General features: G+C 42.1%; 2 protein-coding genes and 1 long non-coding RNA gene across 5 annotated transcripts in view; 2 read left to right on the top strand and 1 right to left on the bottom strand.

Moving 5' to 3' along the window:
- The window catches only part of LOC122651717 (histidine--tRNA ligase, chloroplastic/mitochondrial-like), a 28,286-nt gene extending 13,654 nt beyond the window's left edge, over window positions 1–14,632 (top strand). The window contains exons 8-12 of one of the 2 annotated variants that reach the window (XM_043845217.1): window positions 783–925; window positions 4,161–4,289; window positions 4,900–5,063; window positions 5,279–5,433; window positions 14,533–14,632. In XM_043845217.1, coding sequence (XP_043701152.1) covers window positions 783–925; window positions 4,161–4,289; window positions 4,900–5,063; window positions 5,279–5,417 — 575 coding nt within the window. In that variant the 3' untranslated portion in view covers window positions 5,418–5,433; window positions 14,533–14,632. Of the gene's footprint in view, window positions 1–782; window positions 926–4,160; window positions 4,384–4,499; window positions 4,600–4,899; window positions 5,064–5,278; window positions 5,434–14,532 lie in introns of those variants that run through there. The other variant, XM_043845218.1, reaches the window with a different exon arrangement.
- The window catches only part of LOC122651718 (transcription factor-like protein DPB), a 34,119-nt gene continuing 26,413 nt past the window's right edge, over window positions 13,045–20,750 (top strand). Inside the window, exons 1-5 of one of the 2 annotated variants that reach the window (XM_043845220.1) lie at window positions 13,045–13,104; window positions 13,232–13,481; window positions 13,996–14,075; window positions 14,615–14,658; window positions 17,518–17,580. In XM_043845220.1, the coding sequence (XP_043701155.1) occupies window positions 13,234–13,481; window positions 13,996–14,075; window positions 14,615–14,658; window positions 17,518–17,580 (435 nt within the window). In that variant the 5' untranslated portion in view covers window positions 13,045–13,104; window positions 13,232–13,233. The remainder of the gene's footprint in view (window positions 13,105–13,231; window positions 13,482–13,995; window positions 14,076–14,614; window positions 14,659–17,517; window positions 17,581–20,750) is intronic. The other variant, XM_043845219.1, reaches the window with a different exon arrangement.
- LOC122651719 lies at window positions 15,546–20,250 on the bottom strand. The gene is made up of 3 exons (XR_006331498.1): window positions 20,240–20,250; window positions 20,168–20,177; window positions 15,546–15,766 (listed from the first exon to the last, which is right to left on the bottom strand). It is a non-coding gene; the product is annotated as an uncharacterized LOC122651719 (long non-coding RNA).

Below are 20,750 nucleotides of genomic sequence, written 5' to 3'. Positions count from 1 at the left end.
AAAAGGGGTTCTCTCCTCTTCTCATGATCGTATGCGTGTTGAAGCCTTTACAGATGCTAACTGGGCTGGTTCTCCTGATGATAAGAGGTCCACTTCAGGGTTTTGCACTTATGTTGGTGGGAATCTTATTACTTGGCGTCATAGTTGTCACGGCGGTTAGGCGACCCAAGGCGGTGACTATGCTTGGCGTAGCAAGAAGTAGGCTGTGGTTGCTAGATCAAGTACTGAAGCAGAATTTTGTGCTATGACTCATGATATTTGTGAGTTGTTATAGCTTCAGAGTCTTCTTCAAGATCTCAGTGTTTTTGTCCAGCTTCTTGTGATGCTTTGTTGTGACAGTAAATCGGCTATTACATATTTACATGATAGGACAAAGCACGGGGAGTTTGACCGCCACTTCATCAAAGAACAGCTCGAACATGGTGTTATCTGTATACCATTTGTTAAATCTGGTGATCACTTGGCTGATGTGTATACTGAAGATGTTAGTATTAAGGTTTTTCATCCTATTGTGTGCAAGTTGGGCATGCGTGATATTACGTACCAACTTGAGGGGGAGTGTTGTAATATGGGTATAAGGTTAGAACTGTCCTTAGGATTTTGTCTAGTGTTTCCTTAGGGGCATTATTGTACTTGTACCTCATCATCTATTATAAATAAAGCTGGCTGGTGTCTCAAATTGACACAAGTCACAATTCCCCAAAAGTCTTCAAGTTTGTTTGTCGCTACCATGATGTTTGATGTTATTGTAAATTCTAATGATGTAACTTGTGTACATGTAGAGATCCTTGGAGCTGCAGGAGATGCTGTTGCTGAATTGAAACAACTCTTTTCACTTGCTGAAAAGTTTGGCTATTCTGAATGGATTCAGTTTGATGCATCTGTTGTCCGTGGCCTTGCCTATTATACTGGTATCGTCTTTGAGGTTAGGTTCTTCTTTTAGTCCTTTCCTTATGCTCCAATTCAGCCAATGTTTCATGAATTATTGATATAACTATTTGCAATGTAAACATCAGGAGAGTACTATAAACTCAAAGCCGATAAAGCTGGTCTCCATTACAGATTATCTTTTTTTTTGGTGAATAAAAAATTATATTACCAAAGCCCGAGGAGGGCGAGGAGGAGAAAGAGGGGGGGAAATGTATAAGAGGGGGAGCCACAAAAAGGGGGGGGAAGCTCTGGCCCCCTCTAGTGGGGGCGCAGCAGAGCGCTATCAAGACCCCAGGTAACAACAATATGCCTGTTCCTTGGGGTGTCCAAAAAAGCCTTGTGAGGCAGAAGACCCAGCTTAGAGGAAACCTCCCAAGAGATGGCTTTCCAAATCAGGTCGAAAGAACGAGAGTTGGAAGTCCATCTCCTTAGGTTCCTCTCCATCCAAATGTGATAGAGTGTCGCGCCAAACACGAGCTTGCCGATGGTGTCACAAGTGGTGCAGCCAGTGAAGGTCATGACCATCCAAAGCCACTCACGAGCGAAAGGAAGAATACTTCTACTACGGGGCTAGATGAACGACAGGGCTTTTTTCCAGATGGTGGAGGTGAATGGGTAGGCAAAAAAGAGGTGGTCAATGTCTTCGGAGCCATTCCAATAGAAAATGCAAGAGGGGGGGGGGTAGGGATTCTTCTGTGGGCTAGGAACGCTTGGGTTGGGAGGCAGTGGTTAAGGGATCTCCAGGCAAGGAAGCTATGGCGGGGGATGTGGCCTTTGAACCAGACAAGCTTGTGCCAAATGACAATAGGGGCTTGAGGTCTAACAAGGTTCCAGGCTGATTTGAAACTAAAGAGGCCATTGTTGGAGGGAAGCCAACAGACCTTGTCCGCAAGACCAGGGGGGAAGGGGGAAGGAGGGGAGGGAGGCCCAGATCAGGGAAAGGGGGGGAGGGGAAGGGGGGAAGGGTGGGACCAATTGCCGTGAGAGATGATAGAAGACAGAGGGGCAGATTTTGGTATCCTGGAGGAGTAGATTGCCCTAGGGCCAAAGAAGTTATAGAGGACCCCAAAGGGATGCCAGGGGCCAAGCCATAAGGAGGTGGAAGATCCGTCAGTGATGGAGGAGGAGAGGGCCAGAGGACGAAGGAGGAGAATTTTGCGCTAGATCTAGGAGGCATCCTTGGGAATGGTGGCGGTCCAGATCGAATCATTTTTGAGGAGGTGAGAGTAGACCCACTGAACCCAAATGGAGTCATGCTTAGTGGAAATTTTCCAAATGAGTTTCAGGATTCCCGCAGTGTTGGAGTCGCGGATGCGGCAGATGCCAAGACCTCCCTTGGATTTGGGGAGGCAAATAGATTTCCAGCTGGTCGGGTGAAGAAATCTGGAGGATTCCTTCCCTTTCCAGAGGAAGGCAGCAAAAAGGGACTCCATAGCTTTGGTGGTGGCTTTTGGAATGACAAAGATGCCGCACCAATAAATGTAAGAGGATTGGAGCACGGATCTAATGCATTCTAGCCTGCCCGCGTAGGAGAGAAGCCTGCCTTTCCAGAGTTGGAGGCTTTTGAGGATCATGTCCAGCATATGGGTGCAGTAGTGGCTGGAGAGTCTAGCAGGGATGAGAGGGAGGCCAAGATATTTCACTGGTAGGGAGCCCAGAGAGAAACCAGTGAGAAGAAGAAGGGAATCTTTATCAAGGTCCGAGACTCCAGAGAGGAAGAGTTTGGATTTAAGGAGGTTAATGCGGAGGCCAGAAAGACTCTCAAAGAGGTGGAGGGAGGACATGATGGCAGAAATGGAGGAAGGGGAGGTTTTGGAAAAGATCATAAGATCGTCTGCAAAGGCCAGGTGGGTAAAATTGAGCTGCTTACACTTGGGGAGGGGGGAGATTAGATGAAGGTCAGTTTTGGCTTGGATGCTCCTGGATAGGACTTCCAGAGTGAGAGAAAAGAGGAAGGGGGAGAGAAGGCAGCCTTGGCGAATTCCAGCTTTGGAGCGGAAGAAACCGGAGGGGGAGCCTTTGACAATAACCGAAAAAGAGGGAGTGGAAATGCAAGCAAAAATCCAGCGGATGAAAGGAGGGGGAAAACCCATCTGAGAGAGAACATTGCAGATGAAGTCCCATTTTAGAGAGTCAAAAGCTTTGTGGAGATCAATCTTCATTAGGGCAGCGGGAGAGTGAGATTTTTGGTCAAAGCCACGAACAATTTCAGAGCAGAGGATAATGTTATCCGCAATGCTCCTGCCAGCGATGAAGGCAGATTATCTTATTCTTGTAAGCTACTGAAATATAATATATGAAACTGCACTTGGGGTTTGGGATGGAAGAAATTTGTTATAAATAATTTATTTGCTGGGGGTTATCCAGTTTCTGGAAGTGTATTCCTTCAATGATCACTCATGCTGGATTTGTTGAAACCTTTTGGTGGATTTTGAGAGCTCTATTGGTAGACTATTCAGAAACCTAGCCACCCCCTCCCCTTCTTTCTGTTTCTTTAAAACCAATTTGTTAACCTACTCTACAATTCTCTGTTTTTCCCTTAGCATGTCTAACACCTCATTGTACTCCCCTAACTACAATCTTAATTTCCATTTAATATATTCATCCTTACTTTCTCGACTATTTGCCATTAAAATGTAACCTTGAGTTTTCTTTTTATCCTGCATCAGTTTATGGTTATCTAATGGTTGTCCTGTATCATTTATGGTTTCACATATAATTTAGTGATGTGAAATGTGAATGATGATATATGCTTCATAGGGTCAGAAACTTCTTTCACCCAACCACCCAACAAAAAATCATTTACAACTAATCAGAATTTTTTTTTTAATTATTGTTAAAATTAGCCCTAAAATCCTAGAATCCAGATACTGCAAATAACTGCTCCTCTGCATCATGTGCTACCTACCTACTTTGCAAATTTAAAGCACTTACAAGTCTGTAAATTGCAGATAAGGCCCTATGCCCATAAAGTCTTAAATGCACCACAACACTGGCAATTGAACAACAGCAAATATCTTCCTAAAAAGCGAGAATGTTTTAAAAATCAAGAGCAGCCCTATATCAATTTGTATCCTATATAAGGAAATAGCCCCATCAATCAAGGGAAAATTGTTCAGCAAGAAGTAAATTTACAGCATCCTCATGATTATGGGTCTATAAAGAAAGCACCACTATTCCATTCTTTTTCTTATCTAATGCCTTTCTTTTTTCCTTTTAAATTTCTTCAGGGATTTGATAGAGAAGGAAAGCTACGAGCCATTTGTGGTGGTGGGAGATATGACCGACTGCTCTCCACATTTGGTGGTGATGACATTCCAGCATGTGGCTTTGGGTTTGGAGATGCTGTCATTGTGGAAGTAAGAATGGCACCTTTTTATTGTCTCTTTTTCAATGGCATCTGAAAAGGAGTACTCTTCCAAATATGTCCATACAATCACATCACTTGGAACAGCCTCTTTGCAAAAGCAGGGGTAAGGCTGCATACATTATGACCCTCCCCAGACCCACAGTGGCGGGAGCCTTGTGCACTGGGTATTCCCTTTTGTACAATCACATCACTTGGAACGTGCCTGCTTTTGCATACTTTCCAATCATTGTTATTTAATGCAGCCTATCTTATAATGTTTAATATACATGGACCTCCATCTCATTAATCAGCGGGCCTCCTGCTATCCAAGTTGACAAAATCTTAAATAATGTTTAGTTAGTGTAAATCTTGGGTTACCTTGGTGGTTTATAGCTTATAACCTCTGGAGATCTAGTAATTTCCTGGGCTGTAGAAGTGTACATCATGCAATCAGTTGTAACTTGAAGATGAGAAATCATAGTTTTTGGTTGCTTATGTTGACATAGCATTCTGGTAGTTTCATGCTTGTTATTGTGCTAGGTAGTCCTCCTTTAACATTGCTATTGACTGTGCTTCATTTTTTATTTTATTCTAACTTGACAAATGATATGAATTGACAGTTGCTCAAGGATAAGGGGCTTCTACCAGATCTTAGTCCCCAGGTAGAGAATATCGTGTGCTCACTGGACCAGGAGCTCCAAGGAGCTGCTGCCACAGTTGCAACCATCCTGAGACAGAAAGGCCAAAGTGTTGACCTTGTCTTGGAGAACAAACCTCTCAAATGGTATTCTCAGTTTATCCTTTTTTTTTTTTTTTAGATTGTGTTTTGGAAAATCCTATTTTTCTTATTAATCAGGTATTCAGGTTTCTTTTCTAGTTCCTTGTGATGGGCCACCCCCTCCCCCCCCTTTTAAAAAAATAATCAGCCAAATTCTGAGTTTATCCTAGAAACATATCTTTCGGATTCTCTGGTTATGTTGTATTCTATCTCCTTTACAGGGTGTTCAAGCGCGCAGCTAGGATAAATGCTGGCAGACTGATCTTGGTGGGAAATTCAGAGTGGCAAAGAGGAATGGTTGGTGTAAAAATCCTCTCGACCAATGAACAGTATGAGATCAAACTAGACGAGCTGGAATGACAATCGATCCTTTTGTATTTATTTTTGGTTGTGTCTTACAGTTTCTGTCAAATTTTCTAAAGCCAATTGTTTAATCATTCTTTTTATTTGGTTGGAAATTGTTTAATCGTTCAAGTTGATGCAAAGGTACTCTTTCTCTCGCAAAGTCTTGATTCTGGGAAAGCCACAGTGATGTGTTTTCCTGGGGTAATTTGCTTTGCCAGGACATACAGTTTATTGTAGACTCTGACGCAGGCTTATTTTTTTTGGTGAATAAATTCTATTACCAAACCCCAGGAGGGGGCGGGAAAAAAGGGGGGGGGGCAAAGCCACAATCCAACCTATGCAGAGGTGGGGGGGGGGGGGCTGTAAAAGAGGAGTATCAAGGCCCCAGGATACAACAATGTGTCTGATCTTTGGGGTATCGAAAATAGACCTAATAGGGGTGAAGCTAAGCTTGGAGGAAATATCAAAAGAGATGGCTTTTCAAATCAAATCAAAAGATCGAGAGTTGGAGGTCCATCTTCTGAGATTCCTTTCCATCCAAAAGTGATAGATAGCGGAGCCGAAAACAAGCTTTTTAACAGTGTCACAGATAGTGGCTCCAGAAAAATGTCATGTCCAAAAGGCTTATTAATGGTGGTTCAAAAAGTTCTGTAGAGTATAGTGACAAACAGTTTATTGTAGACTCTGACGCAGGCTTATTAATGGTGGTTCAAAAAGTTTTGTAGAATATAGTGACTTTAGTTTGTTGGACCGAATTTCCCTTCACCTATGGTGAATAGGATTCCATTCATTGAGAGGCGTGAGAGTGTGTTAATGGGTATCTGGAGGATATTGTGAAACATACTAAAACCCTAGGGGGGTTGGTTTGTGAATCCTAGGATGGTGGATGAACCATCCTCTATGAGTGGAGGAAAACTTTGTATTTAGTTTTAAATTCTAATTGTTTTTTAAGAATCATAACTCTAGTTTTAAATTTATAAATTTTTTTGGATAAGAATCATACTCGGGAGAATCAGGGCTTTAGGTATCCATTTGAAAATTGCTAGCATTCGACCATGGTTTGAAAAAAAAAAACGACAGGGTTGCTGAGCTTTTTAAGGATGTGTACCTATTGTAAAATGGTGCATTACTTGTCCAATCTTAAATCAGATATCCTTGTCATTTTGAATTTGACATGTTACGATTTGTTTGAAGCAGAACCATTAGATTGTTATCTGATCATTTATTTTCAGGTAGTAGGCCGTGGCTGTTTTACCAGAATACAGAGCCCCTCCCCTACGGGTAACCACCCCTCAACACCCCATGGATGGTGTGAGAAGGGGTGGAGTTGGGCTCACGTTCACATACGTGAGCGTATGAGAGTAGTTTCCAGCTGTTCAGATGGAATCCATCCATGTGGGTCCCACAAGGTGGACTCCATCTGTACAGCTGGGAGCTGTTCTCGTACGCTCACGTACGTGAACGTGAGCTGGACTCGATGGGGGGTGGGGGGGGTTACCTGCAGGGGAGAGGAACCCAACTCGTTTTACCATGCCAGCGTAATGGGCTGTTTGCCATGTGGAGAAACAAAGCTTCAATAAATGTGTGACAAGCCGAACCTGAGCAGGAAGGTTTAAATACTTGGAATCGAGATTGACCTGCTTGGATTCCAAACTAATTCTGTTTCCAATCGGCTGGAACTTGATCTGAATTGGGCAAAACACTTTTTTTCATTATCAGGAAGATTCATCTAATTTGATTCCAATTTTTGAATCCATGGTTGGATCACCAAATTTGCTGTGGACAATTCAGGTGGCATGCATTTTATTAGTCCAAATAGTTCAGATTAGCTTTCTCGTCCTCCCACATTGGATGAAGTTCAATGCCCACTGTTGTGGTAGGCCCTGCACAAAGGATGTTGCACTTCCTTTTGTCTCTTATCTTTATCAGTAACACGGGAAAAATGTTGTGCATCATAATGGGTGGATTGGTTTTCCTTTGTTGGATTAACCTTTAAATTCGGACATTAACAAATGAAATTAGAGGAGCTAAATTCAGTGTAGCCTCGTTCAAAATTGACTGCTATTTTGGGGTTGGCTTCGAGATTCCTGTTTTTCCTCGGAATCGATACTTTTTATCATTTCCACTGATCAAGCTTTATTGCGAGCTCTTTCTTCACAGGTACATCTCAAATCCAGAAAGCAGCAAGAATAAGAATTTTTATCATCTCAAGTACGGTGCACTAGGCAGTGCACCTTACTTGTGCATCTGACGGTGGCCATGAGATTGAGAGGATGAACTTTAAAGTTGCACTACTCAGTGTCTCAGTGCACTGTCAAATACACAAGTGAGATGCACTGGGCAATGCACCACACTTGAGAGGATAAAGATCCTCTGTTTGGTTTTAAAAACAAGATCCTTGACTTGGAGCTATTGATGAGGGTGGTCTATGCTTATTGTGCAATGTAGGATCTTATATTTGGCCATGATCATATTTACATGTATCTCTTTCCTGCAAGTTGGGGCCTTCCTCATAGTTTGGAGTTGGATGTGTTTTGTAAATAATATGAGAAAAAAGAAAGAGAAGAGTAGAGGAAATTGAGAGAGAAATGATCGTGCAATTTGGGAGGCACAACTTATGTTGGATTTCCCACTAAACTTCATTATATAATATCACTAAGGGCATCACAGTAAAAGGAATAAAAAATAAATAACAAATAATACCTAAACTACCCTCCTCTCTCATCTTGGTATTAGTGCTTACTAATACCGAGACTACATGAATACCGATAACACTCCCCCTAAAGTTGGAGCATATATGTTAATCATGCTCAGCTTGTTACAAATATAACCCACTCGTGCACTCCCCCAAAGACTATATAAATACATCTGCAAGTTGCTCTCCTGTACGAACATGATAAGGAGAAATTAGCCCTTGTTGCAACTTTTCTCAAAAAAATTGACAGCCAACCTCAATATGTTTCGTTCTTTCATGAAACATCGGATTTGAAGTAATATGGACAGCAATTTGATTGTCACACCATTCATAAAAGAATTCCAATTGAGGCCCGTTCGTTCTTCTTGCTTATCCAGGACCTGCCTCGATTGTTTCACCTGACCCCTTTCCTGCTCACTCCAATTCCTGCCCACTAAACTCCCTTCTCACATCATTTGATAGCAGACATTGCCCCCAGGACAAAGAGCAGCCAGCCCAGCAAATGATTCATAAGGCTGGGCGAAAGAGAGTTCTATTACGTATGTATTAGTTTGGATCCCCCCTATTCCTATCTCAGGGATATTGCAACTTACTCGAAGAATCAGATAACTGCTGCTTGCTCAAACAATAGAAGGTCATGGATTCACCGAAAATGATAATGATAGGGGCTACTCCAATTAAATAGTAAGGGAGCTTCACTCCGGCCCCATTCTATCCATTAAGAGGGAGATGCAAAGTTCTCCCACAAGATTCCATTAGAGTTTAATTTACAAATTTTACCCATATGATTTATTTCACCAAAATGACTTAAGAGACTAGATAAAAAAGATAGTGAAACAAACAACTTCACTTTTCCTCATGACACTTAAAAGGACCCTAAAATTTAATAACATTTCCCATTGGATTACTGATTTTTCAGTTGTCTTATATCCTCAATCTTCTTCTTCTCTTTCTCAAACTCTCGATCTTCATATTAGGTTAGGCATTTTAGCGCTGCCTTCTGTGGATCATCTCGTTGTACTTTACGTTGGTAGTTTTAATTATCTCACTAATGAAGCTGGTTGGGTGTTTACACCCCATTTTCGGTCAATGGTCAGGGCCAGTAAGATTTGGGCACAAAAGATAATTAGACTAAAAAGAACCGGTCTAAGAGATGATCGAAAGGATGACCAGTCTACTTATGACCTGGTCAAAACAGTTATGTGCATTGACTACCAGGAGACTTTCGCACCAGTAGCAAAACTCAATACTGTAAGGGTATTGCTATCCTGTGCAGCGAACCTTAGATGGGATCTTCAGCAGTTGGATGTGAAGAATGCCTTCCTCCATGGTGAACTAAAGGAAGAAGTATATATGGACATTTCTCCAGGTTTTTCCAGTCTTGCTACCAAGGGTAAGGTGTGTAAACTGAAGCATGCCCTCTATGGCTTGAAGCAGTCACCTAGAACTTGGTTCGGTAGATTTCACAAGGCTATGCTTTCAGTGGGATACTAGCAAAGCAATGCTGATCATACCTTATTCATCAAATGAGTGGGTAATAAGGTAACTCTCCTCATAGTCTATGTTGATGATATTGTAGTAATCGACAATGATGGTGATGAGATTAAAAAGTTGAAGCTGTTTCTTGGCCGTGAGTTTGAAATCAAGGATCTGTGGACTATAAAATATTTTTTAGGGATAGAGGTTGCTCGCTCTTCAAATGGCATATTTCTATCTCAAAGAAAGTATGTCCTGGATCTACTGTCTGAAACAGAGCTGCTAGGGTGTCATCTCTCAGACACTCCTATAGAAGCTACGACAAGACTCAAAGAGAAAGAAGGCACACCAGTTGACAAAGGTCGTTATCAGAGATTGGTGGGCAAACTTGTCTACCTCTCTCACACTCGACTAGACATTGCCATTGCAGTTAGTATGGTCAGCCAGTTTATGCATAACCCTTATTCCTCTCATATGGAGGTAGTCATTCGCATTTTACGCTATTTGAAGTCTGCTCCGAGACAAGGAATACTTTTATCTCCCAATGGTCATCTGAAGGTTGAAGCATACACAGATGCAGATTGGACTGGTTCAAGTGATAGAAAATCCATCTCTGGATATCGCTCTTTTGCAGGTGGGAACCTTGTCACCTGGAGTAATAAAAAACAGAATGTGGTGGCAAGATCCAGTACTGAGGCAGAATTCTGTGCGATGGCTTATGGTATCTGTGAATTGTTGTGGCTTAAGAGGCTGTTGGAAGACATTGGGGTTGCTGTCCAACTTCCAATGCTGTTATATTGTGATAATAAGACTGCCATTAGCATCGCTCATAATCCTGTCCAACATGACCGAACTAAACATGTGGAGGTGGACAGACATTTTTTTTTTGGGTGAATAAGGTGGACAGACATTTCATTAAGGAGAAACTTGAAGCTGGACTAATCTGTGTTCCGTATGTGAAGTCTACTGATCAGTTGGCTGATGTGTTCACGAAGGGGCTGAGTGGCAAAGTGTTTCATAATTTTCTAGCCAAGTTGGGCATGTGTGACATTTTTGCACCAACTTGAGGGGGAGTGTTAGAATATATGGGCCAGAATATTGTAGGGGTATTCTGGACCTTTCCTACTTATGTTTTTCCCTTTCTTTTCCTGGTTCATATTATATCGGTTATGTAAGGGCATATATGTCCATGTAATTATGGTTTTATTAATATAAATAAAGGGCTTAGGGAATCATATTGATTCACTTAAGCATTATTCTCAAAGCTGTTTTGCTGACAGGTTGCATGCACCATGAGCAAGACGATTATGGTCAGTCTGTCACGTTCCAGTATCAACAGTTACAGTTGGTCACCTGGATAGTTATAACTACTGCAAGGAGAACGTGGGGAATTGGCCAGCAAACCACTCAAATTTGAATATCAAGTATAAATAGGAAGCTGGAGGATAAGAAGGGACCTTTCATTAAAATCACACTTGATTGACTTATCTTTTATCTTTACCTTCCTATAATTAGGATTACGATTAGGAATAATTTACTTATAGGATTATAGTGTAGTAGTGTTCATTAGGAATTGCTCAAATGTTCTTAGTTGTTCAAGTAGATAATCTGTCAGCATCAATTTCAGATCCTCCATTCGTGGATCTCTCTCTCTCTCTCGTAATCATTCTCTGTATTACAGTTCACGTTTTTGTCAAAAGTCCTTGGAAGCAATCGAGGTACGAGGTTAATCTGTATTCTCCTAGTAAAAGTCAAATCGACATTTCCATCGATCACATCCTTTGAGCCTTTGTTGGCTTTGGCACGCTTGTGCATCCAACCACACATGTGAGAAAAATTGTCACCAACATTGGGCTTCTTGTATTTTGTTTCAAAATCCTTTTATATTTATTGAATTGGATCGTGGCATGACAAGGTGTGAGATTGAAGCAGAGGCCAGAGGCCTTCTCCAAGGAATCACCATAACAGTTTGGATGGGATGCCAATTTGTCAAGGCATGGACACACTCTTCCTTAGTGCCCAACTTAATTCCTAAACCACTGAACAATACTTGACCATGGGAGTATTTTCATATTTTGCTAGTATTATCTGTTTGGTTTGTTATTAAGAAGCTTTTTCTGAAGGTATTGTTGCGAGGACAAGTAAACTCTTTTATGATAAGGCTAGGTGGAAGAAGTTGTGTTTGTTGGCTTATATTGTTATTTATTTGTTTTCTTAGTTTATATATTTTTTTATGTTGGAAAAAAAGAATGCTGCTTATTGTGCAGTTTCTACGTTCACTGTATATCCCTTTCTAAAATAAAAAAAAAATCCCATCTGTATTGATGCCTTACGTGTATTTTCTTTGGTTCCCGTGCTAGTGCAAGGGCTACACGACCAAGCAACGATCTGTTGCTTATAAGAAAAATAATTAGAATATTTTGAAACTACTTACATAACAAGGTAATTATTAAAAGGGCAGTAGTTTTTTGTCTGGGAGTGCTGGCTAGTCTATGTCTCTCCTCCTCAAAACAAGAGGGCATATGTGTCTTTTCATATAGGGAGGAGAGAGAGAGACTCATGGGAGTGCTGACGTAGGCCACACTCCCAGACAAAGTTCTTTTTTCCCTTATTAAAAAGAAAGTGAAAAGTTCTGTAAATTGAATATGGAGGGTACACCGTACACTCAATACTGCACCCTTTCTCTCCCCTCCTCACATGAGATGACCTATTTGTCCCTGTGCATGAAACCACTTCGTTGCTCCTTGCTGGTGTATTCCCTCACTTGTTCAAAGTACCCTCTTTGTCTATCTCTCTTACAAAATTTTCCATTTTAGTTATTGATTTCATTCAAGGAAAAAGGCTAGGTATGCTAGCGGTATATAATATGCTCTCACCCTACGAGTCCTCCCTCTCTCTTCCTCCTTTTGAGGGGTAAGGGAGCCATTTCAATGGGGGGGGGGGGAGAGAGACACATAGCCACATAGTGTGCTACCATTCCTATCCCTCTCCCTTTGATTCCAGCTCCTTTATTTAATTCGATGTGGTTAACGGTTGGGATAATGTGATTAGAGCCCAAAATATTAGTATCAGATTTATAGTGGGAGATCGATCTTTCATGCACCATTGGGCATGGAGTGGGACTTGGGAGAGAATAAGGACTGGTGCATAAATGCATAATACAGCTCCATCTGTTAAGCTCTAAAACTTTTTTTTTTTTTGTAGTCAGAGCTCTAAAACTAATAAGAACGAAACAAAAACATCCAAACGCCCCACATTCCCTCCTTTTTATTCCATCTTTCTCTGACTGGAGGAAGTATTGAACCCTGTGGATTCTTCCCTTCCTCTCTCCCCTTTAAACGTTCTTCTGTGTTGGTCGCCGTTTGTTTAACGTTAAACGTTTTACGTTTTACTGCCTCTAGCATTTGCTACATCTGTCACGGACACACTCACACACACAGACCCATATGGCGATTGCTGATTAATCCGCAAACAGAAGATGTGTCACTGATGCTTGAGGCCTTTTCTTTTCCAATTATAAGGTTTAATAAGGTTAGTTTCTTCGGGGTTTTGCTCCGAAGCAGAGATCTTGCTTTGTTGAGTTCTTAGGTTATTCAGTTATTGTTATGTCATGCTTTCTATGTTGATTATAGTTTAATTTTGGAGGGAAAATTGGTAGGAATGGTGGTTACTGGTGGGAATCATTCAGAAAATGGGGAGAAGAATCCGCCGAGCATTTCAAGAGTTGGGACTACAAGGTCTTGGGGAACCACCTTCTCTGGGCAATCCGTCTCGACGAGTGGAAGTGTGGGGTCTCCGTCAAGCCGGAGTGAGGCGGCTATGACGACCCCTATCAGCGAGAACACTTTTATTAGATTGAATCATCTAGACATTCATGGAGATGACGCTGGATCTCAAGGCGGCGTTGTGTGAGTTTTTTGATTATTTTTTTTTCTTTTTCCTTGAAATTAAGTTTATGTTAGCTTGTTAGGTGGTATTTGTCATTGGTTTGGAGAACCATAGGAGTTCAATTTGAATCCGATGGAATGAAATTTTTGTATGGTTATTTTGGTTGATTGAGAAACCCCCAAATTTGTGATGCCCATGAATCTGGTCATTGCTGTGATGCACCATGGTACACCTGGTATGGAAGTTCTTGTTCGTCTACTATTTTTAGTGTTGATTTTATGAAATTAGGAAGCATTTTTCTTATTTTCTGGCTGCTAGGTACTGTATATCTAGTTGAATTGGACTTGAAAAAAAGAATCTATACCATAGTTATCAAGGCGGGAAGGCGACTCTGGCGTTTTAAAGGGTCAAAATTCAAGGCGACACCGCCATGGCGCCCAAGGCGACCAAGGAGCCTGGACGCCATGGCGCAAGGCGACGCCTTGATAACTATGATCTATACAAGTCTTTAACTAATCTTTGATTTTTAAACAGTGGCAAGAAGAAGAAGAGGGGTCAAAGAGCGGTTGGTCCGGATAAGAGTGGTAGGGGACTCCGCCAGTTTAGCATGAAAGGTGACTTTCCTTCCTACACTGATTCTTGATTCATTTGGCTGGGTTTTATACTAGTTTTATTGTCCATTTGAATTATAACTGTTTTAACTCCCATGATTTTTGGGTATATGCTAAATATATATGGTTAAGACCAGTTTTAATCAGCAGTTCCAATTCTGACCACAGTGAAAAGTTATAATGATTTATGGGATTCAAAACATCTACCTATTTAGTTTTTATGATAGTGGGAGTTAGGTATGGAGACAAATGTTGAAATTCCCGTGATGGTGATCAAGTTTCTATGATTCAACATAAAAACTGGAGCAATTCTTGGTGGTCTGGATTCTCAAGATCCAATTCGAGCCAGATTTTTTTTATGAGGTGGTATATGGATAACAAAAACTCATTTCTATGGGAAAATCTTTGAGAAACTTTTAAAGAGTTCATGTGTTTTTACAGTCAGTTTGCTCTGGTGTGGGATAATTTTTTTGTTTTGTAGGTTTGTTGCTGATTATTTTCCTACTAACTTAATGTGTTTATCATGTCCTGGGTTTTCGTAGTTTGTGAGAAAGTCGAAAGCAAGGGGAGAACCACTTACAATGAGGTCAGTGGCATCTGAAGTCATATCTATCATTTTTTTGCATTTTTCGTCTATTTTCTACTTTTTATTTTTTATTTTTATAATCTTTATTTTTTTGGGGCGCACCTTAATGGGTTTGCTTTGAGTGCTCATTTGGTTTATTATGAACTTTATGCTTGACTAGCTCTGCGGGTTGCTTCTATTACTTTCTTTATTTTGTTTTGGATTAATTATCTTGTTAGATCGGTCTTGTTTGTATGATCTTCGACCTGGTCAAAGTGCTTTGAAACTTCCTCAGTTATTATATTTGCTTTATTTCAAAGACTTGGGACTTTAAATAAATTTCTAAATCTGATCCAGGAAACTTGGAAAAGTGCCTTCTTCTATGCTAAAGGGCCATTACCCAGTGCTGGTTCCACCTATGCTGGATCCCAGGAGGGGTGAGTTTGGGGTCAGTCCTAACCTTTGACATTATTGCGCAAAGTGGCCACCCTCAATATTCAACCCGGGCATTTGCCTTGGCAGTTCGAACCTTTTTAATGATGCAGATTTTAGTTCTGGATTGATCAGTGGCTACTGCAGTGTAGCCTTGGTGATACATGTAGGCAAAAAGAAAAACCAGCTAAAGCTTTTTTCTTATACCCATTAGTTATGAATTATATCTTTTGCCTTATGCTCATCATTATTGAAATCCAACATATATGAAGTAAGTAGCCATTGAAACTAAAACTCAAGACCTTATGCTCATCGTTATTGAAATCTAACAAGTATGAAGTTAACGTTGGCATTGAAATTACAAACTAAAGATTAAAGAATGTAATTTTAGGGTTGGTTTGCAATCTTTAACACTGAAAAGGTTTGCAACCACAGAGTTGGAATTTCTTGAAAAATGGGTAACAAAAGAGATTTGAACAGCAATGGCAGAAGGATGAAACCTATTGCTCTTCAGTGGATTTTAAAAAAAAATCTTGATAGACTGTTTCAGAGGCATGTCAAAAGCTGCTGGGGGCGTTGCTACAGAGAACTAATCTCTACGTTATTATTGCTCTTAATAATGGACGGTTTGGACATAATGATGAAAATGTCAACAGAAAGAGGTCTTCTGGAAGGCTTCTCTATTCCTAATTTGGATCTCATGTTCTGTTTGCAGATTAATACTACAACATTTTGTGGGATGTCTCACTAGCTAAGGTTCCAGAGCTGGGTGTGGAGGTTCTTTGAGGCTGTATCATGTTCAAATTTGACTTATGAGTCAAAATTGAAGTTGGTGTGGTGTTTGATTTGGAGCAATAATGAGATAGCTATCAGTGTAATATGAACATCCTTCTTTTGGTCCACCTATGACTTCCATTAGAGGCCACACATAAGATTTCTGTGTGGGAGCTGATTATGGAGAGAATGTGGCTATCAATATGGAAGGATAATTACTTCTCCAAGTATGGAAACCTTATGTCATACCATCATTCCCTTTGCAGTAGTCATACCATTCCCATCTTGGTTATGGAGGAAATTTTCAGCAACTTCAGGGCCATTGTCAGAAAAAGTCCATTTTCTTAGTGGGAAGAAGAAACAAAGTGTTTTTTCGAGTAGTCTCTGGGTCAAAGCATGGAATTTGGTGGAGGTCATTGAGAAGCAGATTATCAGGTGGAAAAAGAAATTTCCATAGTAGGCTTCTCTTGTGATGAATTTCAGTTGCGTTTCCAAATCAGGGTCATTTGTTGGAGGCAATCGTTAAGTGTATAGTATATAGGTCTTTAATATTTCTAATTTTTTAATTAGGACTTCTCCAAAAGCAAGGAGGAGGAGCTGGGGACAGAAGGTTTACTACCTTGAATGGAGCATTATTATCCTAGTGGCTGGAAGGGTTGCAAATGATGGGCAGCCTGTGGAGAAGAATCCTTGCAGCTATATATGGGTTGTAAATAACTGGAAGACGGCTGAAGTGAGGGAAAGTTAAGGTACTAGCCTATAGAAAGGTATCATTGCTTCCTGTGACTCTTTCGTCAGGTTAGCAGTGGTGATGGAAGGAAGCTTCATCAGTAAGGATTGATGGTGCATGGAATATGGATAAGCCCCTAGTTTAAGTGATTCTGGTTGTTAAGTTGGACGTTTGTGAACCATAGTTCCAAATTTCAGTTGAAATACTGAAATCGACCGAAATTTCGATGAAATATTTTGCTTTCGACAGTTGTCGAAACGAAATGGCATGTAAATTGAGGGGTCTTCAATGCTCCGTTTTTTTCATTGAAATATGCCAGTGGTATATTTCGATCATTTCAGTCATTTTGTTACCATATTTTGGTGTCATTTCGGTTTTGACCAGGGTCGATACCCCAGTTGAACGGAAATCTTGAACCTTGTTCTGAACACAGGGCATTGTTAAGTTGGTAGACTTCTGTATTGATATCACAGACATGCCTTTACTGGCTCAGTGACTAGGGTGCAAACTACTAGTATACTTGCATACCAAGGAGAGGGATTTTGTATACCACTGCAGGAATTTTGTGGTATTGATTCTACTGTTTTTGATCGATTGTGTGAAAATCATTCGAGTTGCAGGAGTGTTTCAACTCACTCAGCATTATCCCTACTGCTTGGGGTTGGTTACTGGAATTCTCTTCCACCATTTTATGACATTGTTCATTGCAGGAGTACAATTTGTTTATTATGCTGAATCTTTTCTGTATTTCATTCTATTAACTATTTGTTTTCTGATACTTGATAAATTGATATCCATAGGTAGTGCCTAAGTTGTATGTCATAGTGGGGTTGTCTCCTTGTTTGCTTACCGAATACCAACTTTTACACAGATCCATATTTCATGTAATGTTAGTGTTTTCTCTATGGTAGTTACATTAACCTGAGTGCTAAGAGTGTTTCCAGGTGGCCGACGAACTTGTAGCTGAATTTGCCGATCCTAGCAATAGTCTTGCATCTCCAGACCAGGTAACATAAATCCATAACAGCCGATTGGAAAGGTTTTTCTTAACATAAATACTACATTAAAGTACTGATGTTATGGAAGATGTAAGCCTTATCGCATGGAATCTTATAAACTTTGCATGAAATGATATGATTTTATGGTTCAAATGTTACCATACTTTTTTTTTATTTTGAAACCCACAGGGTATGAACTATGAAGCATTCATCATATCTGTCTTAAAAATTCGGTATTAGTGCTAAGAATTTAATATAGATCTAAAGCTCTCTCTCTCTCTTTTCTCGATTACACCTTTGTAATAATTGTAGAACTAAGGATGGAAGTTGGTTTAGAAAGGTCGGTTTAGAAAGTGGTTGGGCCAAATTGTTAGAAGTGGGGTGGACCAGGTTAAGGGGTTGATTTAAAAGAGGGGGGGTAATCTGGGAAAGTGGTTAGTGGTGGGGCCAGGGGGGGGAAGGTTGGAACGAGGAAAGGAGTCAGAGGTGTTGACAGTGATTGGTAAAGGGGGGTGGGAACTTGGTAAAGGACCCCGCAGAGGGTCGAGATTACCTGCCAAAGAGGGGCAAATGGGGGCTTGAGTCCTGGGCAAACCAGCGTCAGAGGAGGACAGCGAGGGCAGGTGCTTGGTCCTCAGGGCAACCTGTAACGTTGGAGAGCTTCCCACAGTCGCAGTAGCCAAAACGGAGAAAGAATTGTTGTGCGCAAAGCTCTGGCTAGGGCACAGCTCCGAAGGTGCAGCAGTATCACTCGTTTGGGGCATTGGGGGGCCAATGAGAGCCTCGGAGGTTGTAGGCTCGATGTCAGTGTCTCGGTCTGAGTGGAGTGCCAGGGAGGTATCCAGGCTGCAGGTCCAAGCTGGCCAGATGCAGCGTCGCAGGGGTACGGCAATCTCGCAGGGACAGAACTCGAAGCAGGAGCCCTGCGAGAAGGAGATTCCAATGCCAGAAGAGCCCAACGGCGGCGCACTTTAGCTCGATCTCTAAGGGGAGATCTGGAGAAGACAGTTGACTGAGGAGCTATCCTAGGAGGAAGACGCGAGCCAGAGACTTCGATAGAGAGAGATGGCTGAGCCTCACGGTTCCTTGGTCGAGGAGCGACAGCGGAAGAGTCGTGTTGGTCTGGAAGGGAAGAAGCCGAGGTCATCGCAGCAGTAGGAGGGCCATTGATGATCAGTTCAGTAGCAGTGAAGGTGATCTGGGTTTTTCCGGCGCAGTACTTGGAGTGGTGCTCAAATACTTTGCAGTATAAACAATGAGGGGGAAGCCATTCGAACTTGGCCGGCTGCTCAAAGCAAAACCCATCGACTTCCATGATGGTGCTGGAGGACAGAGGAGGGATAGCAGCAGGGACTTCAATGCAGATCCTTGCGTAGGAGAGTCTGTCCATTTTTAGAGTTCTGGCATCAGAGTATAATGGCTGTCCCAAGACAGAGCCAATTCGACTAAGACATTCTTGAGTCCAGTATTGGAATGGGAGGCTAGGAAGGGTGATCTGCAAGGGAATGGAGCTGAGGTCGACCTTGTGGAGTTGGATGAAGGGATCCCACTGTCGAAGGAAAATCGGTTTAGAGCCAACGAGCCAGGGAGCACCATCGAGGGCTCGAGCTTTGATATCCTCCGAGAAGAACTTGAAGACGAAGACGCCGGTGTCGAGGAGGAAGATGTCCAGAGAGCCTTGAGCCTTCCACTGCTTAGTAAGAGAAGACTTGACGAAGTTGAACGAGGGTCTTGAGCCAAGAAAGTGACCCAGGAGGCAGGAGTTCCATTTGGAGGATTCAGGTGATGATAGGCTGCTTGGGCAGAGAGCAAAAGTTGAGCTGGCGTCAGAGGAGGGCTTTATGAAATGTAGGGAGTGGCCTGAGGTCGAGGAAGGGGGAGGTTTAGAGAATAGGGAGGACCAAGCAGGTCCATGGTTGACGGTGGTAGAGGGAGGGGGTGGGTTCACAGTGGATGAAGGAAGAGATGGGATTATGGGAGCTCTGTGTATGGAGGTTATAGAGGAGGCGGAGGGGTTGGAGATGGTGGAGCAGGTGGGGGTAGAGGTGGTGGTGGTGAAAGGAGGGGCGGAGGGGGGCAGAGGAGGGTGGGGGCTCATGACGGTGCTTCACTCCTTACCAAAACTGTTTGATTTTAGACCTATCTCCCTATGCAACCTCCTGTACAAGTTCATTGCCAAAATCCTGGCAAACTGAATCTGGCTTGTCATCCCTTCCCTGGTCAGTCTCAACCAATCTGCCTTCATTGCTGACAACATCATTCTTTGCTCTGAAATTGTGAGGGGCTTTGACAGAAAATCTCATTCTCCTGCCGCCCTTATGAAGATTGACCTCCACAAAGCTTTTGACTCTCTTAGATGGGACTTCATTTGTGAGGTGCTTTCCCAGATGGGCTTCCCGTCGGAATTCGTCAGGGTTACCCCCTCTCCCCTTTCCTTTAGATTTTGATATTATCGATCAATTTGGGCGGATATGCAAAAATATTTCTCATTATCACAGTGGATTCTCAAAAAAAAAAGTTTGTACTGAATAAAGTATATACTTCGACTTTCGTGTGTGGCCCTTGAAGTCCTTTCTCGAAGCATCCAAGCCAAAACTGACCTTCACCTCATTTCCCCCATTCCTAAATGCAAAAAGCTTACCTCACTCACCTGGCTTTTGCGGATGACCTTATGATCTTCTCCAAAGCTTCCCCCTCCTCCATCTCGGCCATCTTGTCCTCCCTCCACCTCTTCGAGAGTCTCTCTGGCCTTCGCATTAATCTTCTTAAATCCAAACTCTTTCTCTCTGGTGTCTCGGATTCTGATAGAGATACCCTCCTCCGCCTCATTGGGTTTTCCCTGGGCTCCTTCCCAGTGAAATATCTTGCCCTCCCCCTCATTCCTGCTAGGCTCTCCAGCCACCATTGCACCCCCATGCTGGAGAATATCTGCAAGCGCCTTCAACTCTGGAAAGGTCGTCTCCTCTCCTATGCGGGCAGGCTAGAATGCATCCGTTCGGTTCTCCAATCCTCCTACATCTATTGGTGTGGCATCTTTAGCCTTCCTAAAGCCACCATCAAAGCTATGGAATCCCTTTTCTGTGCCTTCCTCTGGAAAGGAAAAAAAACCTCTCACTTCCTTCATCCCATCAGTTGGAAATCCGTCTGCCTCCCCAAATCTGAAGGAGGCCTCGGAATTC

Source organism: Telopea speciosissima, chromosome 2 (assembly GCF_018873765.1).
Source record: "Telopea speciosissima isolate NSW1024214 ecotype Mountain lineage chromosome 2, Tspe_v1, whole genome shotgun sequence".
Taxonomy (NCBI): domain Eukaryota; kingdom Viridiplantae; phylum Streptophyta; class Magnoliopsida; order Proteales; family Proteaceae; genus Telopea; species Telopea speciosissima.
The sequence above is the reverse complement of the archived record's forward strand: the minus strand, read 5'-3'. Positions and strand labels throughout refer to the sequence as shown.